The sequence below is a fragment of the Aulostomus chinensis genome, chromosome 10 (genome assembly GCF_037954235.1).
Source record: "Aulostomus chinensis isolate RoL2024-O1b breed Wild chromosome 10, RoL_Achi_v1.0, whole genome shotgun sequence".
NCBI lineage: Eukaryota > Metazoa > Chordata > Actinopteri > Syngnathiformes > Aulostomidae > Aulostomus > Aulostomus chinensis.
This window is the reverse complement of record NC_141329.1, coordinates 16,866,595-16,889,895: the sequence shown is the minus strand read 5'-3', so window position 1 is coordinate 16,889,895 and position 23,301 is coordinate 16,866,595. Positions and strand designations below refer to the sequence as shown.

Sequence of the window (23,301 nt, the reverse complement as noted above, 5' to 3'; positions counted from 1 at the left end):
TGAAGTTTGTGGCAAAATTGGACAAATTCCCTCAATGGGTTCCAAAAATATTGCATTCACAACAATGGGATGAACAGAAAATGTAAAAAGAAATCCAAGAAACACAGTCCAAGAGGAAAGCAGAAAGTCCAGGATGAGACTATAAATACACAGAGAACCAATAAAAAAACCTACACACTTTTTCAGACAGTGAGCAAGAGCTGGTAAATAAAACAATGACTAAAAGAAAACCTTGCTTCAAACATGGGGACAGAAGCTTGAAAATAAAAGAAGAAAAGACCAATGGAAACTGAAAACCGACAATCACAGCTCAAACAAGACTATGACAAGACAGCCCAGAAGTCAGAGTAAAGGCATCACAGTAGGGAATAAGAGTTTTGCTAGGTTTTCAAGCACCTTGCTGCTGTGCTGCGCTTTGTCTCAGCCCCTGTGGTTCTCAAAATAGATTAGAAATGGAGCCACCTTATGACCCTTTAAATTCAGTTTGTAGTGTGATTTAACAGTGCACATCACTGAACAATGTTGAAATTAATCAAATTACTGCAAAATAATTGGTGTGCTGAAGACCTGGAGACATTTGGCTCCTGCCTGAAACAGATGTCCATGACCTGTAATTTCTTCATTACAGTATTTTGACATATTTCAAAATTAAATGAATTGTCAAAAATGGAAAAACAACATCCAAACAAAGATTTTAAGAATCTATGTGAAACTGTGATTATAAGTGCTTTTAACTCTACTATCAACTACTATAAAGCTCATTCCAGTGTTTCAACTGTAGCTATAGATTTCAATATTAATACTAGTTAAAGTAAGACTGAAGATCTCTGGTGAATTACAACCAATCAACAATATGCCTGCACACAAACAATGCAATAAAAATCCCATTTTCTAAAATATTTTCAAGATAGTCCTGCTACATGGGAATTCTAAAGGTAGTATATATATATATATAAATATATATATGAGGGGGCATGGTGGTGCAGTGGTTAGCACTGTCACTGCACAACAAGAAGGTTCCGGGTTTGAGCCCTGGCTCGAGCACGAGATCTTTCTGTGTGGAGTCTGCATGTTCTCCCTGTGCGTGCGTGGGTTCTCTCCAGGTACTCCAGCTTCCTCCCACAGTCCAAAGACATCAAGAGGGGACTAGGCTAACTGGGTACTCTAAATTGACCGTAGGCGTGGCTGTGAATGTTTGTCTGTCTATATGTGTTGGCCCTGCGATGGACTGGCAACCCATCCAGGGTGAACCCAGCCTCACGCCCGAAAGCCGCCGGGATAGGCTCAACCCCCTGCGATCCTTTACAAGATAAGCAGAAGAAAATGGATGGATGGATGGATAAATAACTCCTTCATGTGGCTAAAAGGGGAACTGCAGGCAATCATCCATTTGGACTAAATTTCGAAAATATAGTTGGTGCCCTCAGCAACATCTCCTGTGACTCACAGGGTCATGACCCAGTCTATGGCAAGTCTTATCTCTAATAGGCCAGTTTAAGTGCTGTCTTATGGTTCATGCTCTGCTAACAGTGATGTATGACCCTCCTCTCCACCTGCACGTCCCTGCTTTGTGTTCAATCATCAAGCCTCTCATGCTTTGCTTTTGCTTTGTCCCTATAAGAGCATTATTTATGAGGCCCCACAGGATAGCAAGTGGCTGTCAGGACAACTTATAGCAGTGACAGTAGAGTTATTTCAGCATCAAGGAGAGAATTAGTTGAATAATCAATTCTGTATAATAAAGACATCTGGACAGCTCTGAGGAAGTAGGGGGAAGTAAATCAAGAGAAGTGATGACATGCTGAGGACAGTGAACTGGCATGACATGAAAAGTATGAATTAAGTTGTTTAATGGTTCCTTAAATATGTCAAAAGCTTCTATTCATACTATTTCTGTAGCTCACCGTAATGCTGAGAGACCATAACCCGAGCATGTCTGTTTGAATTTTTACTTCTAGAGAGTCGGGCGATTGGATCAATATGTGGCTGTTGGTGACGGGCTGAATACATTTTTGGCTACAATATTTAACATTTCATTTTGCTATTGGTCTACCTCCTTGAAAATTCACCTCAATGAATAATTACCATGTAAGCACATTTGTGTGCAAATAGTATCAGGCAGACATAATGTCTCATGTTATCAACAGACCAGACACTGATGCATCACCTTTAAAACAGTATTTACAAGGGTGCACAGCTAACGTTTCAACACCTCAGTGAGTATTTCTGGACTGAAGAAGATGCACTGTTGTGACATCAGCACTTTAAAAAATATTATATCTAAGCTGATCCGTGTGCTCAAGCAGCATGTTTTGCTCTGGTGAAGTCCTGACCTGAGAAGCAGCTAATACAGACCTGTGTGAAAACAGGTAGCAGCACGATTATTTCCTCTCCTCCATAATGCATTTAATGTGCTTTTTACCTCCACCTCCACCTGCATTTGGAGGCTGCAAGCAGAGACACCCTTCATCTGATACCATTGCACTCTTCAAAATAGAGACACCTTCTCTGTCTTTGAGTGTAGCATGCTCAACAAGATGATGTAAAATGTAAGTCTTTTGTTGAGTGTATATATATATAAGGCAAATAGTTTCTCTCTTCCTGGTGGCAACATGTGGCACATGTGAGTCATGAAGAAAGAAAGGTTGTTCTGCATTGAGTGAAATAGATGTGCAAGACCTTGACATGTGTGAACACCATCTAGCAGAAAATGGGGTGTAGAGACTTGTGTGGATGCAGCAGCACTGAGAATAATTGGGGAGATTGGAAGGGGTGGGGTCTGACATAAAGAAGTCAAGTCAAAAAAGAAGTCACAACACTAATAAGGTTTCTTGTTGTGATTTATATTTATAAACGTGTCAGATGTGTCTGGGAAAACCATAGTGCCATCACACAAAAATGACAACACACTTAGAGCTCCAATTTGTCATAAAAAATGAATTCATATTCCTGAGCAGTAATTTAAGAGTATAAGGCTACTTTGTCCAGTGGAAATTGGTGTTTATGTCAAAATATTCTTCAACAGTGGTCATGGCTCTGAAAGATTTAAAGGTAGGGGGCTGAATTTTAAAAGACTTCCCCAAGTCCACCAGGAGTCAGAGCTGCTCACCTTTCACCTTTAGCTCTAATAGTGGAGGGTCCTTGGAGAAGAAGTTTGAGTGAGTCATTAGAGTAACTTTCACTGCTTTTCTGCATTAGTATGTTTCCTGTATCCTCGTCCTGTGATAATATTCTATCTGCGCACTTTAATATCTGATGAAGGCACAGAAGACCATGCGTCTGGTGTTATGCTCTTGGAATGGTTGAGCTCTAGAGATGGGACCAAGCTTGATGCAATTTAAGTATCTCAGTTTTTCACCGTAACTGTCATAGAAGTCCTTGCTCATGGGGAAATTGTCGGGTCTCTTTAAATTGAAAAGTGTTCTAGACCTGATCTATTTGTAAAGTATCATGAGATGAACTTTTTCATGATTTTGGGCAATATAAATGAAACACTGTCTTAACTCAAGATGGTGTTGGATTATAAATTACATAATCTGTTGCCCCCCTTTTTTTACAGTCATTATCTACCTCTCTCATGTGGATTTCATCTTTATCTTACCCTTCAAGCTTTGTTTACTTCTTCAACCTCTGAAAAGGCTGATAAATCCATGACATTTTTTTCCTTAACATTGAGATGAATTGAGTCAATACCATCTGGAACACATACATTTATAAATATATTGCAGTATAAAGACTCTTCAGTGAGACAAAATATTGTTATCCCAACTCTGATTCCAAATGAACTCACACAACATGGCAGCACCCATATTCTGGATATTCAATTCCATGTTAGGAAGAGAAGGATATGACATCAGTAGAGCTGGGTATCACCACTGACCTCCCGATACGATAAGATTTTGATACACTAGGTCCCAAATCGATACGATTTCCGATATGATTCGATGCAATATACGATACGATATTTTAGTTACAATACCAATTTTGCCTCAGTAATGGAAGAGATTCTCAAATTCACTAATGCTGTAAATTCAATTGTAAAAGTAACCCTCTAACCTGCTGCATAATTAAATATTAATATTTACATTGAGAACTGACCATTAAACAATAGTTATACAACATCATGCACTTTTGATTTAAATATATGACCGACTGTCATTCAAAACAAAAGGGCAACTTTCCACAAACTGTCAGCAGCTCAGCAAGATGACTCGCGGTGTGGCAAGCTTCAATCGCCCGCGTTAGTAAAACGTGGGACATGAGGGACCAGTGACTGTCAGTGTACTGAGAGGTGATTGTCAAGTAGAAATCCGTAGCTCTGCTTGTCCAGCTGTGGCAAGTGATGGCAACTCTCTCTGCCGATTTCATTGCAGTTGCGACGTTGTTTTTAACATCTATGTACATCTTTGAGATTGTGACTTGACTCAGTTGTTTCCGTGTGGGTAGCGCATAGCGTGGTTCCAGTGTCTGGACAAGGTGTCTGAAGCCTACATTTTCTACCACACAGTATGGTCTGAGATCCTTGCAGATAAAAATTGCCAGAGCCGAAGTGATGTTCTCTGCACATGGAGACGTGAATGGAAACTTCATACCAAATACTTTCTCCAGCGAGGGTTGTTGCAGTGACTTGTAGTTTCCTGGTTGTTGAGTGTACTCTTGGTGATGCCTAGTCAAATGGCTCCGGAGATTAGTTGCATTTCTGTTGTACTTAACCTCTACTTTGCACATTTTGCGCACAGCATTATTTTTGTCAAGTTGGGCGCAGTTTTCTTGCTTCTTAAAGCCGAAGTGCTGCCAGACATTGACTCTTAAATTTGCCGGGGATTGAAGTTGCGCTTCTCCATCTTGTTGTTCTCTGATCGGAGGCACGTGGCCTGGATCTCGCAAGATCTGATAATCTGACTGCAATAACGTTGCACTACGCACTAAATCACACGAGACTAAAGGGGCAAACAAAACAAAAAAATAAACGGGTAAAATCTAATGCATTTTAAAAGATCGATACTGGGATTTATGTATTGATAATCTTTCCTACAAATGTATATCGATAAAATATCGGTATATAGACATTTTTAACCCACTTCTAGACATCAGACAAATGTTAAATATTATCAAACTCCAACTTTGAACAAAAAAAACAACAAAATATTAATGTAGGCTGTTGTCAGGGTTATGCTTTAAAATGATGTCTGCAATAGATGATGTCCTGACTTAGAATTTTGGACTCCTGACATTACAACCTACATAGAATATCAACTTCTAAAGGTGTTGGTGGCCAGCAAGTTGTATTCAATGTGACAGCTACTCTCTGCTTCAGTCCAATATGAGAGGGAACATGATGTTGCTGTCCACAGCAGCCTCCTCTGAATGGAAGATAAAGACCAACACTATAGAGTCAAATATTATCATCTGAAACTAGAAAGCAAAAAGAACACATTCCTCCACCAAGGCCAAATTGACCAAATTTGAGATAGATCTGGTCATTTAATATCCTGTTGCTGCCTGGTGATGCTATGACTAATCCTCCCCAAAATTTAATAAATTCTTCCTTCAGTATATATCCAGTGTTGTGTAGCTCAATTTTCATTTCAAACAATTTAAATGAACTAGTTCATGTTCAAAGTTAATGATTTACAATTTTGAATTACGCCAGAGTGGGCAATTTTCTGCTTGTGTGCTGCTGTGTACTGTGTGTTTTGATGTTTTGTTGTTTGTTTGTTTTTTACTTGGATAATACAACAGTATCTGGTATCATTTAGTGACATTTACTGTTGTTGGAGTTTTGTGAATACCTATGAGAGTTAACAACACATTCTCACATTCAGCTGCTGCAGATGGGTGCAGTTAGTCCACAGTTTATCAAAAACATGAGGTTTTAGGAAATTCCTGCACACCACTGTAACCACCACTCCACCAAGTTTTGTGAAAATCTTCCTATAGTTTTCACAAACAGACGAACACACACCGCCAAAGACATGACAAACTTGGTCACAGTTTATTACATTGAGCAACTACTGTCACAGTACCCATGTTTAATCATTCAGTCAGTCTATCTGAATTTTAAAAAAAAATGATTAATGTATTTCCTTATTATTTTACCGCAAAAAGAGCATGCAACATCACTGGTATGGTTCCTTTTGACTGCACTGATAAATTAATGAATGTTTCCCTTCCTCAAGGCTGGTGATCAGGAATGGGAACAGCATTGACGCTGCTGTCCTCTATGATTCATATGAGGTGGAGTACCTGCCCAATGAAGGTCTACTCAGCAGCTCCAGATATCTCTTCATTGATCTGACGACAGACGCCTCAGGCACGTCCACTGGCATGGCCATCAGGTACCAAGGTAAGCTTTGGAGTTGCCATAATAGCTGGACTATTAAGCACTAAATGGGATGATTATGATGGTATTTTGTCAGGCAGAAACTTTCTTAATGAATAACTGATTTAAATATATAATGAAGTAAGACCAGGCGTTTATAGTGTAAGAGCTGCTGCTGTGGTTAGTAATACCTTGACACAGAGGCAGGGGTTTGACATAGAAGTAGGAGACAAAGCAAGCTTTGGTGGGACCGGATAGAATGCGCAATCTCTGGCACAGCGTGAAAGATGAATGGGAGGTTGAATTCTGCTGGAGCTGATGAGTAGAATGACTGCAGGTGTAGAAATGAACCACGGCATGAGTCTGCGCCCACACCACCAACACATGGAAATAAACAAACAGGGCAAAGGTACAGAAGGAAAGAGGGCAAATGAAGACAAAAAAAAAGAAGTCTGGAGGTATGGCAGGTTCAATGACAAGTGAGGAATGAAAGAAGACGAGAGTAGACCAGTGAATAGAGGTCAAGAGTACCCATGGTGATGGAGGCAAACAAGCCTGATACATAACACATACAGTATAAAAGAAGGCCGTGTAAAGGAAGGGAAAAGTTGAAAAGCACCTTTCAAATGTTTAAAGGAAAAAAGAGAACCAGACTGGTGGGAAGGATCTAATGCCTGAGAGGAAACTGTTAACAGAGATTTGGCAGGTGTCTTCATGGTTAAACTAATGTCATCTCTGTAAATACAGTCAGCGTATTATGTGGATAATACATTTGTTGGCACTGGGGCAAGATTTTGAGATCAGAGTTGATTTGATGTCTTGTCTGTTGAGTTTTATTGGCCAATCAACATTGACTGATAAATGGCAGCGGGGACAGAGAGAACACACTGGCTGAAATACAAAATTGCATTGTCTAACAGTGATGTAGCTGGTTTGTTTTTCTGTATTCATTCATCTTATTTCAACATGTACTGAGCTACATTTGGATTCAGATGGTTGATGGCTGGTTTGCTGATGTTTCCATGGGATGATATTGTAATTGTGTTGCGTATTCAAATGAATTTCAGCAACTTATTCTTTTATTTTCATTTTGAGAGGGGCAAAAATCCTTATTTGGTTAAAGCTAAGGGGACTCAAGAGTATCTGAGGAGAAAGGAAGAAAAGACACAATGAAACATAGCTCTCTTTAAACTTTAATATCTTCTCAATGGAATTTCAGAATAGAAGGAAAGGGAATAATTCACTTCTTGACAGCATAAAAGCCCCTATTACAAAAAAGTTCCTGATAACTTAAATAAAAATGTCAAATGGATAATTGCCTTCGTTGTTATTTAGTGAAAAGAATCGTTATTAGTTGCATTAAAATGTACCTATAGCCTTGTTTGCTTTATGGTACTCTAGTAGCCATCTAATGCAGTGTGTTTCTTCAGCTGAAAGCTATTTAATACTTTTGTCAGGTACAGTGAAATAAAATATTTAACAACAGGCTGTCAGGTACAAAATTTTAACCTCAAGCTTCTACCAGCACAGTATATGACATTCAAATCAATATGATCTATTTTCATTTGAATTTCAAGCAAGAACATAGAACATTGCAAACGATACATCGCTGAGCTGGGCTTCTGATCTTTTTTCCCACATTTATCTCACTGCTCACCATCAGATAGTCCATGAGGACCACTTGGAAATACAATCAGCGTAATCTGCTTAAGGCTTCAATTCACTGCAACAAATGGGATAAAGTCCAAAGGGAACAGCTCTGCATATTTCTAACAGACCTCATTATGGTCATTAGCGGGACGTAATGCTGTTCCGCCTGCCTTTAATAAATTTCCGTTATCCTGACATGATGAACCTCTCATCATGGTGCACAGAGCCTTCATTCAGCCAAACCCAGCATCAGCTCTAGATTCTATCCACTGGGTTGGTCCCTTACACTTCTAATTAGTGATGGAAGGAGGGGTCAGATCCTTTACTTCAGTAACAATACCATTACAGCAATGTAAAAATATTCCATTACGTGAAAAATATGGATGAAGTAAAAGTTTTAACTTCACACGTTAATTAATGGTTTGGTCCCACTGTCTGACATATTATAAGATATAATGTCAATAGATTATTAATAGTGAAGCATCAGGAAAACTCAAGATTTTTCATCTAATCTTTTAATGGTCTCATCCACCCGATAACTATATCCCTATACAGAGGATATGGCAGAAATCATGCCAGAGGTTTATTATTAAGGAAAATTTGCATGTCATAACCAAAAAATATGTATAAATGTGTAATTTCAGAAAATATTCATTCATTATTTGAAGCCAATCAGTATTAGGGATATTAAAAATTATCAAACGTCCCAGCAACATCTGGAGCTTGATACTAATTCTTACAAAAAAAATCAACAAACAAAAAAAAAAACTTATTGTTTTCTGTAATTTATAATTACATATCTGTTCTGCACTTAAATATAGTAGTTTTTGGGTATTAAACTATATTCTGTTGTTCCTCTTGGGAGTACTGTCATCAATAATACTATATCAGCATGGCAGGTATGGCAGTTTAACAACCTTATTATAAAAAGTGGTACAGTTTCTTAGCAACAATAGGACATAGCGATGCTTATTCCATTTCAATTACCTGTTAGTAAGATGAATATACTTCTGTTCATTCCACCTTTAATAAAAAAAAACCTTTGATGTACCTCGCACTGTCTTCCTACAGCCTATGCTGCGGGCCACTGTTACGAGCCCTTTGTGAAGTATGGTAACCTGACCAGCAGTGACAGCACATGGGCAGTGGGTGCTGTGGTGGAGTTTGCTTGTGACCCTGGTTATACTCTGGAACAGGGGTCCATCACCATTGAATGCACAGACCCCAACAATCCACAGTGGAACGAAACTGAACCTGCCTGCAGAGGTGAGCATCAACGAAACTCTTTCTATTTCCACACCTCCAGATTTGTCTTCTTCAAACATACCATCCAACCAATGCAAATTCAAGTGACAACACAATTTATGAAATTCATAAGGAGTGACTGCATTCAGTGATATCCTGTAATCATAAAAATAGTTTTAAAGGATATGTAGATAAATTATGGTGGCATGGCAGTTGGCCAGACACATTATGTTTTTAACATATTGTATCTCTGAGGGAATTTGTAAATATCCTCACCTTCTTAAAATAATTACCTCAGTCATTTATTGACAAAATTAATTTTTTCCTTAAATCAACTCTTTATGATGATTTGTCTCCAGTTTTTTGTGTTTTCTGAAAAGCTTGAAAAAAGTATTAGGCGATTATTTTAAGAAGGCGACAATATATAGTATTTGGACATAAGCATGATTGAAAATCAAAGTCAGTGACGGTAGAATTCCCACATTACTAATCATTACAACATTCAACACAAATGTCAAATACCATGAAATGATGGAGTTATAAAATGGCCAATAAAATCTTAATAATTCCCCTGAAGACTGCACCACATCCAGTAGATCCAGGGGTGAAAGTGGCTTAAAAGTCTTGCTGGAAAGTCTTGCCCAAAGGGTGCACGCCATCGACAAAGTTTTACGGTTTTTAATTGGTTTTGGGTGTTTTTATTACAGTTTTTGGGTGTCTATTCCCCACACAACTGCAGCCCCCATAGCCCCACCTTTCCCGCGCTACCCCTGGAAATGCTTTGAAAACTGCTTTTTACAGTAATTGCCCACTACAGTGCTAACAACAGGGAACAGGAAGACATGCATACATGAAAAAACAGATCATCAGTATCACTCAATGATTTATTTAGCGGCTCACTTTCACCCCTGAGTAGATCTGATGTAAAGTGCTTAGCAAAGGCATACAGCTGTGAGGTCCTACTTTTAAGACAGACTTTACTCCAAGCGTTAACATTCACAGACGTGTATGTGTATGTTCCAGCTGTGTGCAGTGGGGAGATCACAGACTCAGCTGGAGTGGTGCTTTCTCCTAACTGGCCAGAAGCATATGATAAAGGCCAGGACTGTATCTGGGGAATCCATGTGGAGGAGGACAAAAGGATCATGCTGGACATCCAAGTGTATGTATCTATGTTCTAGATGTGTCTGCTCCGCCTCCTCCATTTCCCTTTGATATGAGACATATGCATTTCCTTAAACCTCTTTCCTGGCTGCTTTGGGTCAAAAACAAATCATCACCACCCCCACTCACTGTCTTTGCTGGTAGGTTTGTGGTGTTCTGCTTCAAAAGGAAGCAGTGTGAAAATTACAAAGAGCTGCCTCACTTTTAAAACACACTAAAAATTCAACATGCTGATAATCAACTTGTAAATAAAATACTTGTTTGCCGCATAGACAAAGTTTAATTAGGTGCACTCGAGAAAACTTAATATATCAGGGAGGGATTGTTTTTTGCTTTTCAAGTCACATCAATCTCATGGAGTAGATGTGCATGGTAGTGTATGTTCCAGTAAATGCAGGGCTGAGGTGAAGACACAATACATCCCACCTGCCATGTCAGAGCGCGATAAATCAGCTGGAGGGAATCATCTGCCATGTATAAGCAAATTAGGGAGAGCTGGTTTGTGTCAGCTGCATTGTCCACTCCCGTACTCGTGTTGTGCTTTGAGAGGCATTGATTAATGGCGTCCTCTGGTTCCTGAAAGGAAGTCTGTCAACATTAGTAATTGCTCTTCATTTAGCAGGTGATTTCAGAAGAACCAGAATCAGAATCAGAAAAGACTTTATTGCCAAGATTTTATACATATGAGGAATTTGTTGTGGTGCTGTTGGTGCATGCAGTCCAATAAACTAAACTAAACTAAATTCTTAAAGTGCAGAAACAAATAAAAATATAAATATATGCAATCTGTTATGTTGAATAAAGCAGCAGTGTAGCTGGCAGTAATAAATACCACAGACAAATGTGTAGATGAAAAGGTGCCAATGAACAAGTCGTCTGAGTTGAGAGTTAATTTAATGCATAGAGTTCGGGTACTGTCAATGTGACAGGCAGACAGAGACAGAGGCAGACATGGAATGTAAAGAGTGTCAGGGGGGGTTCCGGGCCTTGTTGATAAGGCTGACAGCAGATGGAAAAAAAAACTGTTCTTGCGGCGTGAGGTTTGGTCCTGATAGACCGCAGCCTCCTGCCAGAGGGGAGAGACTCAAAGAGTTTGTGTCCAGGGTGGGAGGGATCAGCCACAATTTTTCCTGCACGGCTCAGGGTCCTGGAGGTGTACAGGTCCCGAAGAGATGGGAGATTGCAGCCAATCACCTTCTCTGCAGACCGAATGACACACTGCAGCCTGCCCTTGTCCTTGGCAGTGGCAGCAGCATACCAGATGGTGATGGAGGAGGTGAGGATGGACTCAGTGATGGCTGTATAGAAGTGCACCATCATTGTCTTTGGTAGACTGAATTTCTTCAGCTGCCGCAGGAAGTACATCATCTGCTGTGCTTTCTTGATGAGGGAGCTGATGTTCAGCTCCAACTTGAGGTCCTGGGAGATGATGCTTCCCTGGAAGCTAAGATGGGCATTGGTGGAGGTGACTGGATCTGGGGCTGTTGGGTGGTGTCGTGGGGGATGGTTGCAGGGCTGTCCCTTTGTCTTTCAAAGTGGCAGTAGAACTCATTCAGGTCAATGGCTAGGCATCGGTCGTTGATGGTGTGGGGGGCTTTCGCTGGTGATCTGCCTGAGCCCTTTCCCGACAGACACAAAGTCATTGGCTAAGAACTGGTGTTGGAGCTTCTCAGAGTACCGTCGTTTAGCCTCTTTCACCTCCTTGCTAAACTTGTACTTCACCTCTTTGAGTCTGTCTTTGTCCTCACTCCTGAAGGCCTCTTCCTTTGCCAACCTCAGCTGTCTGAATTTGGCTGTAAACCAGGGTTTGTCATTGTTGTAACTCACCCTGGTGCGTGATGGAACACAGCAGTCTTCACAGAAGCTGATGTATGACATCACAGCCTCCGTGTACTCATCCAGACTGTTGGTAGCAGACCTGAACACATCCCAGTCAGTAGAGTCGAAAAACACCTGAAGAACCTCCACAGCCTCACCAGTCCGCTTCTTTTAAGTCCTCACTACAGGTTTGCAGAGCTTTAGTTTCTGCCTGTAGGCAGGAATCAGGTGGAGCATGACATGGTCAGAGTGGCCGAGTGCAGCACAGGGGATGGCGTGTTAAGCATCCCGATGGTGGTGTAGCAGTGATCCAGAATATTCACCTCTCTGGTGGGGGGTTTAACAAACTGTCTGTATTTAGGGAGTTCGCGACTGAGGTTACCTTTGTTAAAGTCTCCAAGAACAATAACTAAGGAGTCCGGACAGGTCCGCTCCACACACTGTATCTGGTGGGCGAGCATGCACTGTGCGTTCTGCACATTGGCCTGCGGTGGGATGTAAACACTGACCAGAATGAATGAAGCGAACTCACGGGGTGTAAAACAGCTTACAGTGGATGATGATGGATTCCAGGTTAGGAGAACAGTGTTGCTGGATCACTGTTACGTCGTTGTACCAACCACCGTTGATGTAAAAACAGATTCCTCCACCTTTGGTTTTGTCGGAGAGTTCCGTGTCGTGGTAGAGTTGAAAGCCTACCAGCTGCAGCACAGAATCCGGTATTAATCCTTAAGCCACGTCTCCATGAAGCACAAAACCGCAGAGGAACAAAGGTCCCCTGTTTTTGCTAAACAGCAGTTGCAATTTCCATTTTGTTGGACAGTGAGCACACATTAGAGAGAAATATTCCCCATAATGCTGTGCGTAGTCCGCGTTGGCGAAGACGTACGAGCGTACCGGCCCGTTTTCCCCTCCTCCGGCGTGTCACCTTTGACCAGAATGTCCAAAATTTCTAGAGTTGAGAGCAGAAAGTTAGGAAATAGATCCTCTGGAGTTATATCCCTAATGTTCATGAGCTCTTCTCTGGTGAAAGAGCTCCGGTTACCATCGCAAAAAACAGAGTTAATACACCAAAAGAAACAAACCAGCGAGCACCTACGTGCCGAGGCAGCCGTCCGCAGCGCCATCTTAGACTTTACTGGAATTCTACCACCTGCATGTCCATACATTTTAACTTTACTTTTTTTTTTAATGTGCAGTCATCTTGCCATAAAATAACACTTTCAGGTAGATGTATAATGAACGTTGACATTTTCCCTCTTTATTCAAGACCCCCATTCTGTGAAAGAAGCAGTATTTCACATATTGCTTTTAGGTTGCAGAAATTTTCTCCAACAGCTTAGTAAATGGGTGCAACAAAATATTAACTGGCAACTTCAGAAGTTGTTTGGCTATATTTTGGTTAATGGAATTTTATTTCTCACCAGTGTGAAGTGAGTAGTACTCCATTCCAGTTCCATTTTCTACCGCTTATCCTGTTAATGGTCGCAGGGGGCTGGAGCCTGTTCCAGCTGCCTTTGGCTGTGAAGCAGGGTACACCCTGGACAGGGCACCAGTACATCGTAGGGCCGACACATCTTGTCAGAAAACCATTCACACTCACAACTGCACTACCGACGTCATCCTTTAGCCAGGTCTCGAACCTAGAACTTTCTTTCTGTGAGGTGAAAGTGCTAACCACTGCTCCACCATGCCGTACAAAATCAGTATACATTTGGCAAATTGTCATGTCATGTAACTTCCAGTCGAAATTGTGAAGACAGCTATTGATTCCTTTGTTTCAAACACAATTAAAACACATCAACACCTTCCTGATGAGGTTTTTGATGATAAATTACACCCAAGAATGATATTTCCTAAACTTTGATTGAATTGGCAATGAGTGATTATTGTCATTGGCAAACACGTAATTTTTGAAACTCAGTTAATGGTGGTTGAGTGAGTTACACAGCTGTCAAAGCTTTTACATAAATAATTTGCAGCATGTATATACTGCTAAACAAGTGTATGCAACACTAAAAGGTCCAGTGCATTGAATATGCAACCAAAAAACTGAAATGCAGCTGTAACTGCAGTAATACAAATAGTGCCTCCATGCTCCAGTGCCATTTGCATTTATTTGAATGAGGTAATATGAATACTTTTTGAGCAAAAACAACCACTTTCTATGCAAATAAGCTTAATTGTAAACAATGTTCACAAACACCACCATTAATAGGCACACATAGTTGGAGAGGAAATATCAGCATCTTCAGAGAAGTGGGGTAATTGAAGCACATTTATAGGCTAATAATGGGTGTCATCCAAATGCGAATGAAAGATAGATAACTCACAAAATAATACCTTCAAAGTCCTGTGAAACATAATCACCTTAGTAAGTTTCCTCCTTGTCAGATTTTTTTTCTCCCCCTCCACTTTAAATCGTGCTCTATTCTTTCACAGTCTCATGTGAGTCTTCGACAACATCACTGTTTAACTCACTGGAATATTAGATCCATGATTTCTGTCCCATCCCTCCATCCATCCATCCATCCATCCAACCATTTTCTATACCGTTAACCAGTTAAGGGTCATGGGAGGGGCTGAAGCCTATCCCACCTGACTGGGCAAGAGTTGGGGTACACCCTGGACAGATTGCCAGTCCGTTGCAGAGCCAACACATATAGACAAACAAATATTCACACTCATAGCCACACCTACTCTCAATTTAGAGTCTCTGATTAACCTAACTTGCACTTCTTTGGACCTCGGGAGGAAGCCAGACTACCAGGAGAGAAGCAATTTCTGTCCTTAAGATCAAATTTCTTATTTGAATTTTTGAAAAATGCTTCAGCACCTTGTTGCATAGGACACTCTCAGGATTCTTTTGTATTTTAAACCTCTCTGCCATTGTTTTGTATATATGGATCATTGAATTCAGAAACCAAACAGGGGTAACTGGGAAATCAGCTGCAAAACTTTATGGGCTTCTTCAATTATATAATATTTTTGGTGAATTGGACCTGGAGAAGTCGCAGATCGTGGGTGGAATGTGATCTGCAATTCATGATGCTATCAGTAGATACTAACCATGCTTTATGAATTTACCCCCCAAAAAGGGAAGCAACAACAGGGTGACGTGGCTGTTACATCATTTATTTATAGTACTTTACCAATGAAGTAGTAACTGAACTCTGCTGCTGGTTTATATAAATCATTTCTAACAACTTTGGATTAGCTGTTGGAGTTAAGGCTCAGTACAGCAGTGATTAAGCTCTTAAAAACCCTCCTCTGAAAGCATCTCTACATTTTAGTGTGCATCTTAGTCTCCCTGGAGGAAAGGCTATGATAAGTATTGGGGATCTTTCTGTGTGGAGTTTGCATGTTCTCCCTATACCTGCGTGGGTTCTCTCCCACTCTTCCTCCCACAATATAAAGACATCAAGAGAGGACTAGGCTGATGGGATACTCTAAATTGACTGTAGGCGTGGATGTGAGTGTGAATTGTTGTCTGTCTATATGTGTTGGCCCTGCGATGGACTGGTGACCCATCCAGGGTGAACCCTACCTCACACCCGAAAGCCGCTGGGATAGGCTCCAGCCCCCTTAACCGCCAACCCTTAACAGGATAAGTGGAAGAAAATGGATGGATGGATGGATAGGATTATTAGGGCCGATTTAGACATTTAGCCTTACCTGTGTGTGCGTGTGTGTGTGCTCGCTTGTGCGTGTGTGAAGCTAAGGTGAACCTTGAGGTGCCATCAGGCTGCTGTCCATCCTCCTGCTCTAGTGGATTTACTACTAAAAAGTTGATTTCCATGGAGAGAATCCTCCCTTCCATCTCAACACATGCCTTGCAGTTGTCTGAGCATTTAAGTGATGCTTATCACTAGCAGCTGTTCTGTCTGAATCTTTGGGTTACACAGTGCATGGAGATACATGAGGCCTGTAACAAGGCTCCTCACTTTCCACACAGACTCCTGTGCACACCCATACACACACACAAACGTATATATCTTCATCTCTATGTGGATAATGGCATGAGGGACATTATCACCAGGGTGTATCCAATGACTGCAATGGATGGTCGTCAAATGAAAGAGGAGGTAGTGAAGGGTGTGATTAAGATGAGAGTGGGGGAAGTAAAATTAATGAGCGTCCGCTGCTGCTGGATGGAAATCAAACACATGGTCTGTTTAATTGACAGTGTCTGTTAAGGGCTTATGAATCTTTCATTAACATTAAAATGGAAAGTTGGGTGCGTTCCTGAGTAAAAGACATATGAAATAAGTGACCACAAAAAAGACAGTTATGATTCACATCCCTGTCTTTGTGTTTCACCCCTGCCCAGGTGTTTTCATCTTAATTGAAGCTGCTAATTTTGTGAGGTCATCACAACCATCAAGACTGAATGAGGTTAGACAAAAAACACAGGGTTACTGATCATGGGTTGGGTCTCATGCACAACAGAGGTGGGGGTAAGTCACGCATGAGTAAGTCCCAAGTCTTAAGCCTCAAGTCTCAAGCAAGCCTTGAGTCATTTTTGTGAGTGTCGAGTCAAGTCATAGCTTTGGTCAAGTAATGTAAGTCTTAAGCCTCCTGCTCTCTTTCCCCCTAACCGGTCAAAGCAGAAGGCCGTCCCCATTGAGCCTGGATCTGCTCAACGTTCTTGCCTGTTAAAAGAAAGGTTTTTGTCGCCGCTGTTGCAGGATGTGCTTGCTGATGGAGAATTGTTGGGTGTAAATTCATTGGAGGAGTGTGGTACCAGACCTGCTCTACCTGTAAAGTGTCATGAGATAACTTTTGTTGTGATTTGGCGCTATATAAATAAAATTGACTTGGCTTGGCTTGAATCAAGTCACAAAATTATAATAAGAAGTGCTGAACTTTTATTTGCAACAAATATTTCAGTATGTCACCAAAAAAACCATTGCATTAAATAGTGAGCTTGAATAAGTATGATTTCTATGTCCATTACTCCTTCAAAGAAGCCTCAGAGAGAGAAATAGAAAAAGTGTAATTTGGCCTTGTATTTGTGAATATGTGTGTGTGTGTGTGTGTGTGTGTGAGAGAGAGGGCTGTGTGTATGTGATAGAGAGAGAGAGAGCAGTGAGTTTTTGTGCATGCATGCCAACAAATATTTCAATGTCACAAAAAAAAAGCGCATAAAAAAGTGAATTTCTTCTTTAAATCTGCAGCACACCCCTTCACTTTCCTCTCAAACTTTCCTCATAACACAACCGATTATAAAAAACTAAGTTAGATATACATTAGTTCTACGTTTCATAGCCCTCAGGCTGCAGTGACTGGCAGCTAGCTAACAAACTCTAAATTGAAATGTAGACCTAGCAGCTAGCCAGAACTGCTCTGCTGACTGAATAATATCGTGTTTCAGTCAAATTGTCTGTTATTTGAGAGGCTGGATTAATTTCATACTAAAATGTCACCATGACTCAAACTTGAGGAAGTCTGTAATGCAAACAGTAAGCTCTTGTCACTTTCGACCTAAGGAGATGGGATGTTAGCTAACGTCAAGTTAAAAAAAAAGTGAACTAGTGAGACCTCACATGACTTTCTTCTTCTTGTGTAGCCTGGAATACCGAATAAATTTCAACGTGGTGCCGCAGGTTTTGGCTGTCTGCAGACCTTGCTAACAGCTACTCTTTTTTTTGTTTTCAGTAAAATAGTCCATCCATTTTCTCCCATTTACTCCTGTTAAGGGTTTGAGGAGGGGCTGAAGCCTTTCGGGTGAGAGGCAGGGTTCACCCTAGACAGGTCACCAGTCCATTACAGGGCCAAAAAATATAGACAGACAATCATTCACACTCACAGTCAATTTAGAGTATCAATTAGCCTCGTCCCCTCTTGATGTCTTTGGACAGTGGGAAGAAGCCGGAGTACCCGGAAAGAACCCACACAGGCACAGGGAGAACATGCAAACTCCACACAGAAAGATCCCATGCCCAAGCCATGACTCAAACCCAGAACCTTCTTGCTGTGAGGCAACAGTGCTAACCACTGCACCACCGTGCCACCAACGCCAAAGTTTTTATTAGTACTTCAGGCGAAGACCCTATTATGTTTGCTCGACACACTCACCACTTAAAAAGTTAATTTGACCCCCTAAACATGCTCGAAAACTGTTTAGGTACACACATTGGGTGCGCCTAAAAATTCTATAATTTAACAAAGAAGCAGCGCCCTACTCAATAGCGCCACCTAGATACAAAAAAAACACGCCACAGCCTGTAGGAATGTCCTACAGACATGGGACCAACACCGTTTTATTCGTCTCATCAAGACAGACAAATCATACACCAACACCCCTGACCTAACTCTCACAGGATGTCCACAATTTGGACACAAATGTCCAATTTGGACAATTTTGCGCCCCAAACAAACGCTTTCTCCTCCTACGGCGTTCATGGTATCGCTTCCAAAACTTCATCGTGACTCTCCAAACTCTGCTGATCAAAAGTTATTAAAAGTTTTTATATAGCATAAACGGTTTGGGTTTCATAAGCTCTCAAAGTGGGGGAGACACTTTTTATACTTTTCACCTTACAATGGAAACCAATGGGGCACCTGTGTGCTCTCATGGAACATACTCTCAAACACTCACTTCTCACATGTAAACTAAATGTCCCACAGCCTCAAAATACACACCACTGTATTCCTGACAAAAATCCCTACAAAAATATGGTATGAGGTCCCACTTTTGCCCAACATATGCAGAGCTATTTGATTTTGACACACAAAAAATGTCAGCATTTCACTCTGTCACAGACAGCAGAGAGCAGTGGGGGAGGGGTTCTTAAAGGGCCAGCTCTCAGCTCTGCTCTCACTCTCTGATCACACTCAGGCTTCTATCTCCTAAACAACAAGGCCCAGGGATTTGCCAATTACACCGTTGGATTCGGGCCGGTGTCAATGACGCGGCGGGGGCTCAGGCCCTAACAACGCTGCTTGCAGCTTTAATTCAATCTACATTTGTCTTTAGAAAAGAGTTCCATCCATCCATTGTCTTCAGCTTATTCCTACATTAAGGGTCACGGGGGGGCTGGAACCTATCCCAGTGTCAACAGGTAAGAGGCGGGGTACACCCTGGACAGGTCACCAGTCTATCGCAGGGCCAACATATAGAGACAAACAGCCATTCACACTCACAGTCATACCTATGGTCAATTTAGAGTATTCAATTAGCCTCGTTAGAAAAGAGTTGAATCATTGAAATGTTGGCAGAACACAGGATATGAGGAAAGAAAAGCAGCTAGATGCTATATTTCAGACTTTCTGAGAAATGTAAACAGCAGATAATAGATACATTAATAATTTGGGTGTGACATGTTGGCAAGCTGCTCCTGGGGGCCACGCGGGACAAACTCAGTGCCATTTTTGCCTTCAAATTGCACCAAATCGAACTAGTGTCAGAGAATGGAGGCTGTGATTGATTTTCCACTACAGATGCACAGCATAGCCGCACAAGTCTTGTTAAACTTAATCACAACAAATTTGATGCCAGCCAACAATATTTCTCAATCTGTTCGGCTCTCAGAGCAGGTGAGAGGCTTTATCTTGTCAGCAATGAAATAAACATGGCGCACCATGAGTTTTGGAGGATGGTGGACTTGGTTTAGTACACTTTTCAGGACCAGTAATACAGGATCTCAGACAGACTGAATGTTAAGCAAGGTGAGGCCTTTTACTTCACATTTCTCTTCTCCATGATTTCATTATGAGGAGGATTTATGGTGTTGATGTGAAATCTATTTTAAATTTCGGTTATGATTTCGAGAGATAATGTTCTGCAAGTATCAAAATTGCAGAGGTAATGAAGTCTCAATGGAAAATTTCTTCTGAGAATCAACTGTAAGAGAATGAACATGGTTTTAGATTTTGTATTCACAAGCTGGGCGGCACGGTGGTGCAAGGGTTAGCTCTGTCGCCTCAAAGCAAGAAGGTTCAGAGTTCAAGCCCTGGCTCGGGCACGGGTCTTTCTGTGTGGAGTTTGCATGTTCTCTCTGTGCCTGCGTGGGTTTTCTCCAGGTACTCCAGTGTACCCTTGCCCCACGCAGGTACAGGGAGAACATGCAAACTCCACACAGAAAGATCCCGTGCCTGAGCCAGGACTTAAACCCTGAACTTTCTTGCTGTGAGGCAACAGTGCTAACCACTGTGCTTCCTGCTTGAAGAAAACACGTTTCCTCCAAATCTTTTTCCCACTTTCACATCCTGTAGCGAGAAATACTTGCTATCCTCTGGCAAATATTTCTCACCACAGGATGAGAGAGTCAATAGATAAATTTTGCAACAGTTTAATGGTTAAAAAAATACTTGACTTGTTTTGTTTGCTGCCCCTAGGATTAGGCAGTTACAAACCGAACATTTAATACACACAAAAAATTGATAAACTGTGACTGAATGTACCACAAACAAATCTGCTCCACATGAGGATGTCAAACTGGCAGTATTTACAGTATTTCCATGCCCATGAGAATGTGAGTGTATAATCACCTCCTGCCTGCGGGGGGACATCCTGAGGGCAGCTCTGCATCTCGCTGCAATCTTTCAGGACAAGTCTGATGTACCCTGCAGAAGAACTTGATTAAATGCCTTAAATTGGTAAAGTAATGTGTATGTTTCAGGAATCAGGACATGTTTTCTTCTCTAGACCCTGAAAATTCACTGCCTAGTTTACATATGGGTCAGGACAGATTCATATCATATACAGTCAGATTCTCAAGTCCTGCGTGTGTGTGTGTGTGTGTGTGTGTGTGTGTGTGTGTGTAGGCGAGAGCCAACTGTACTTGTTGGGTCCAGAAACTACTTTTGGCTATGACCAAGATTCAGTTATGAAGGTTTAGAATACGGGAAGAGGCTCTGGAATGCATTATGTCAATAGTGGGTCACCATGATCTTTGTAAGATAAGGGTTTTCGTGTGTGTGTGTGTGTGTGTGTGTGTGTGTGTGTGTGTGTGTGTGTGTGTGTGTGTGTGTGTGTGTGTGTGTGTGCATGCAAGGAGTTTTTAATCTTTGTGCATCTGAGGTTGAGTTGACAGAAGACAAATGTTTCTGCCTGTGGAAAGACAAATACTCCTCTTCATCTGTTCACAAACTCACTCATATTCCTGTAACATCTTCCAGTTTTTGGATGAAAAACACCAATCTGAAATAAAGCTTTCATCTTTTACTCGAGCTTTGCCATGTGTCGATTCAATCCATGCCTCTTGAACCTTTGATTTTCCAGCATCCCCATAGTGATTAATAGCTCAATCTCATGCTGGCTAATGAGTTTTATCAGGAGCCGCTGGTGATTAATTAGTGACAGCAAAGAGCATGTCACTACTTTATTCTGGCTAAGCCATTTCTTCCATGCTCTAAATCTTTCCCTACAAAGAGATAGCTCAGCCCCAGGTGACATTTGAGAAGAGCTTGGAGGTTTGTAGACATATCAGGTATGCAGAACACGTGGCCTTATGACAGTAAACTGATGCTGAATGGTTAGTCAGCATGACGTCACGATTCATCTCACAATACAGAGCAGTCAAAACTAATCACTGTCAGTTTTATAAGATTGGTGTAACTCATCAGTCTGAAGTCATATCGCAGATGTTTGCAGTGTCCTGTAGCTTGGGGCATGTCACTCAGATCTTCCCATCAGTGTTGTGACTGCCGTTCAGCACCGCTGTTGAAGAGAACAAGAGCATCTATCTAGAACCCCTCAGCTTTCTTCACACCAACACGGCCAGTGAAAACTATAGTAAGAGACTTCTCAGCTTAGAGAGAGCTGAGAATCTACGAAGTGTAACCATGGTAATAGAGCAATACATCGCTGACACGTTGTTGTAGGTCAGCTCAGAAGTTAGCAGAGGTTCACTTGACAAAAGCTCAGGATGGCAACCTCAGTGATCAGTCATTCAGGAGCTAAACAAACTTGTCAGATATACTCATTTCCACTGAATGAAGAATCTTGGAGGCATGTATGTGTCATATCAGTGAAAGAACAAGATCAAGGACATGGATCTAATACAATTGAGTTTATCTGCAAAATTATAATGTTATAACATCCACAAAAATATAATGTTCGATTTTTCCTTTTTATCAAGTATAGAAATATGACATTTTGCCATGATAGACTGTGGCTCCAAAGGCACGTTTAGTCCGCTGTATGAAAGCAGCAGTGTAACACCAAAACATGATTCAGAAAAATGATTTCAATTAATAAAATGACATTTATTTCTTTGCAGTCATACAGGATCCCAGCATCCTAGTTTTGATGTCTCTTCTCCTGACAATTATGAAAGAACATCTCTGTGGTTTATGCTGAAATACATGTTTAAAGTTCATTAGACTGCCTCTACTACATTCTGGACAAACTGCTTGTAGATCTGGATAGCCTTGCTGTAGTCTGGAATATAAAACGGCAAAAGTAAAAATAAAATGCCAAGAGGTAGCTTTCAATTGTCCATGAGGACTTGAGAAGAAAAAGCAAATGCAAGATGGTTTGTGCAAGTGTCCACATCAGGAATAAAATGCAGTTTGAACAGCCACTGTATTATATAGGAAGACTCCACTCGTAAGTGATTACTTGGTAACTACAGCATAATTTGTTCCAAGGGATACATGAGTTGCTGTCATCTGTTTTTACTCATGGTCCAGCAAGTTGACATCTTTAATACCCAAAGAAAAAGAACATTATATCTGTTCAACTGAATTTTTTGGATCATTCCTTGCCCTAGATTTGGGCCTTAATACTTCATGTTTCCTCAGATCATCATGATGGTGAAAAGTCAAATGTGGTCTAAAGAACAAAAAATACAAGAATAAGGTCTACATACAGCATTATTTTCCTTTAAGACAATGTGCTTGCAATGTGTGCCCCAGGGCTGCTCAGAGCACAATCTTTCCATTATCATCCTGACATTGTTCTCATCAGGAGTGCAGCAACAGCAAGCACATGGCCCTTCATGAATGATGTAATAGTCTCTCTAAGTAATATGTAACCTTGGTTTGACCTGCAGTCATCGTGGCCCTCTTTGACCAATTACTGTCATTTTAAAAATGCAAGAACACAATGTGAATGTGATGTCCAGTCACATAGTACTCACATTCATCTATGCATG

General features: G+C 41.1%; 1 protein-coding gene across 1 annotated transcript in view; it reads left to right on the top strand.

Annotated features, from left to right (window-relative positions):
• The window catches only part of LOC147254531 (seizure protein 6 homolog), a 200,563-nt gene that overhangs the window by 156,360 nt on the left and 20,902 nt on the right, over positions 1 to 23,301 (top strand). The window contains exons 7-9 of the mRNA XM_086216175.1: positions 6,180 to 6,346; positions 9,044 to 9,238; positions 10,241 to 10,379. Of these exons, the coding sequence (XP_086072301.1) occupies positions 6,180 to 6,346; positions 9,044 to 9,238; positions 10,241 to 10,379 (501 nt within the window). The remainder of the gene's footprint in view (positions 1 to 6,179; positions 6,347 to 9,043; positions 9,239 to 10,240; positions 10,380 to 23,301) is intronic.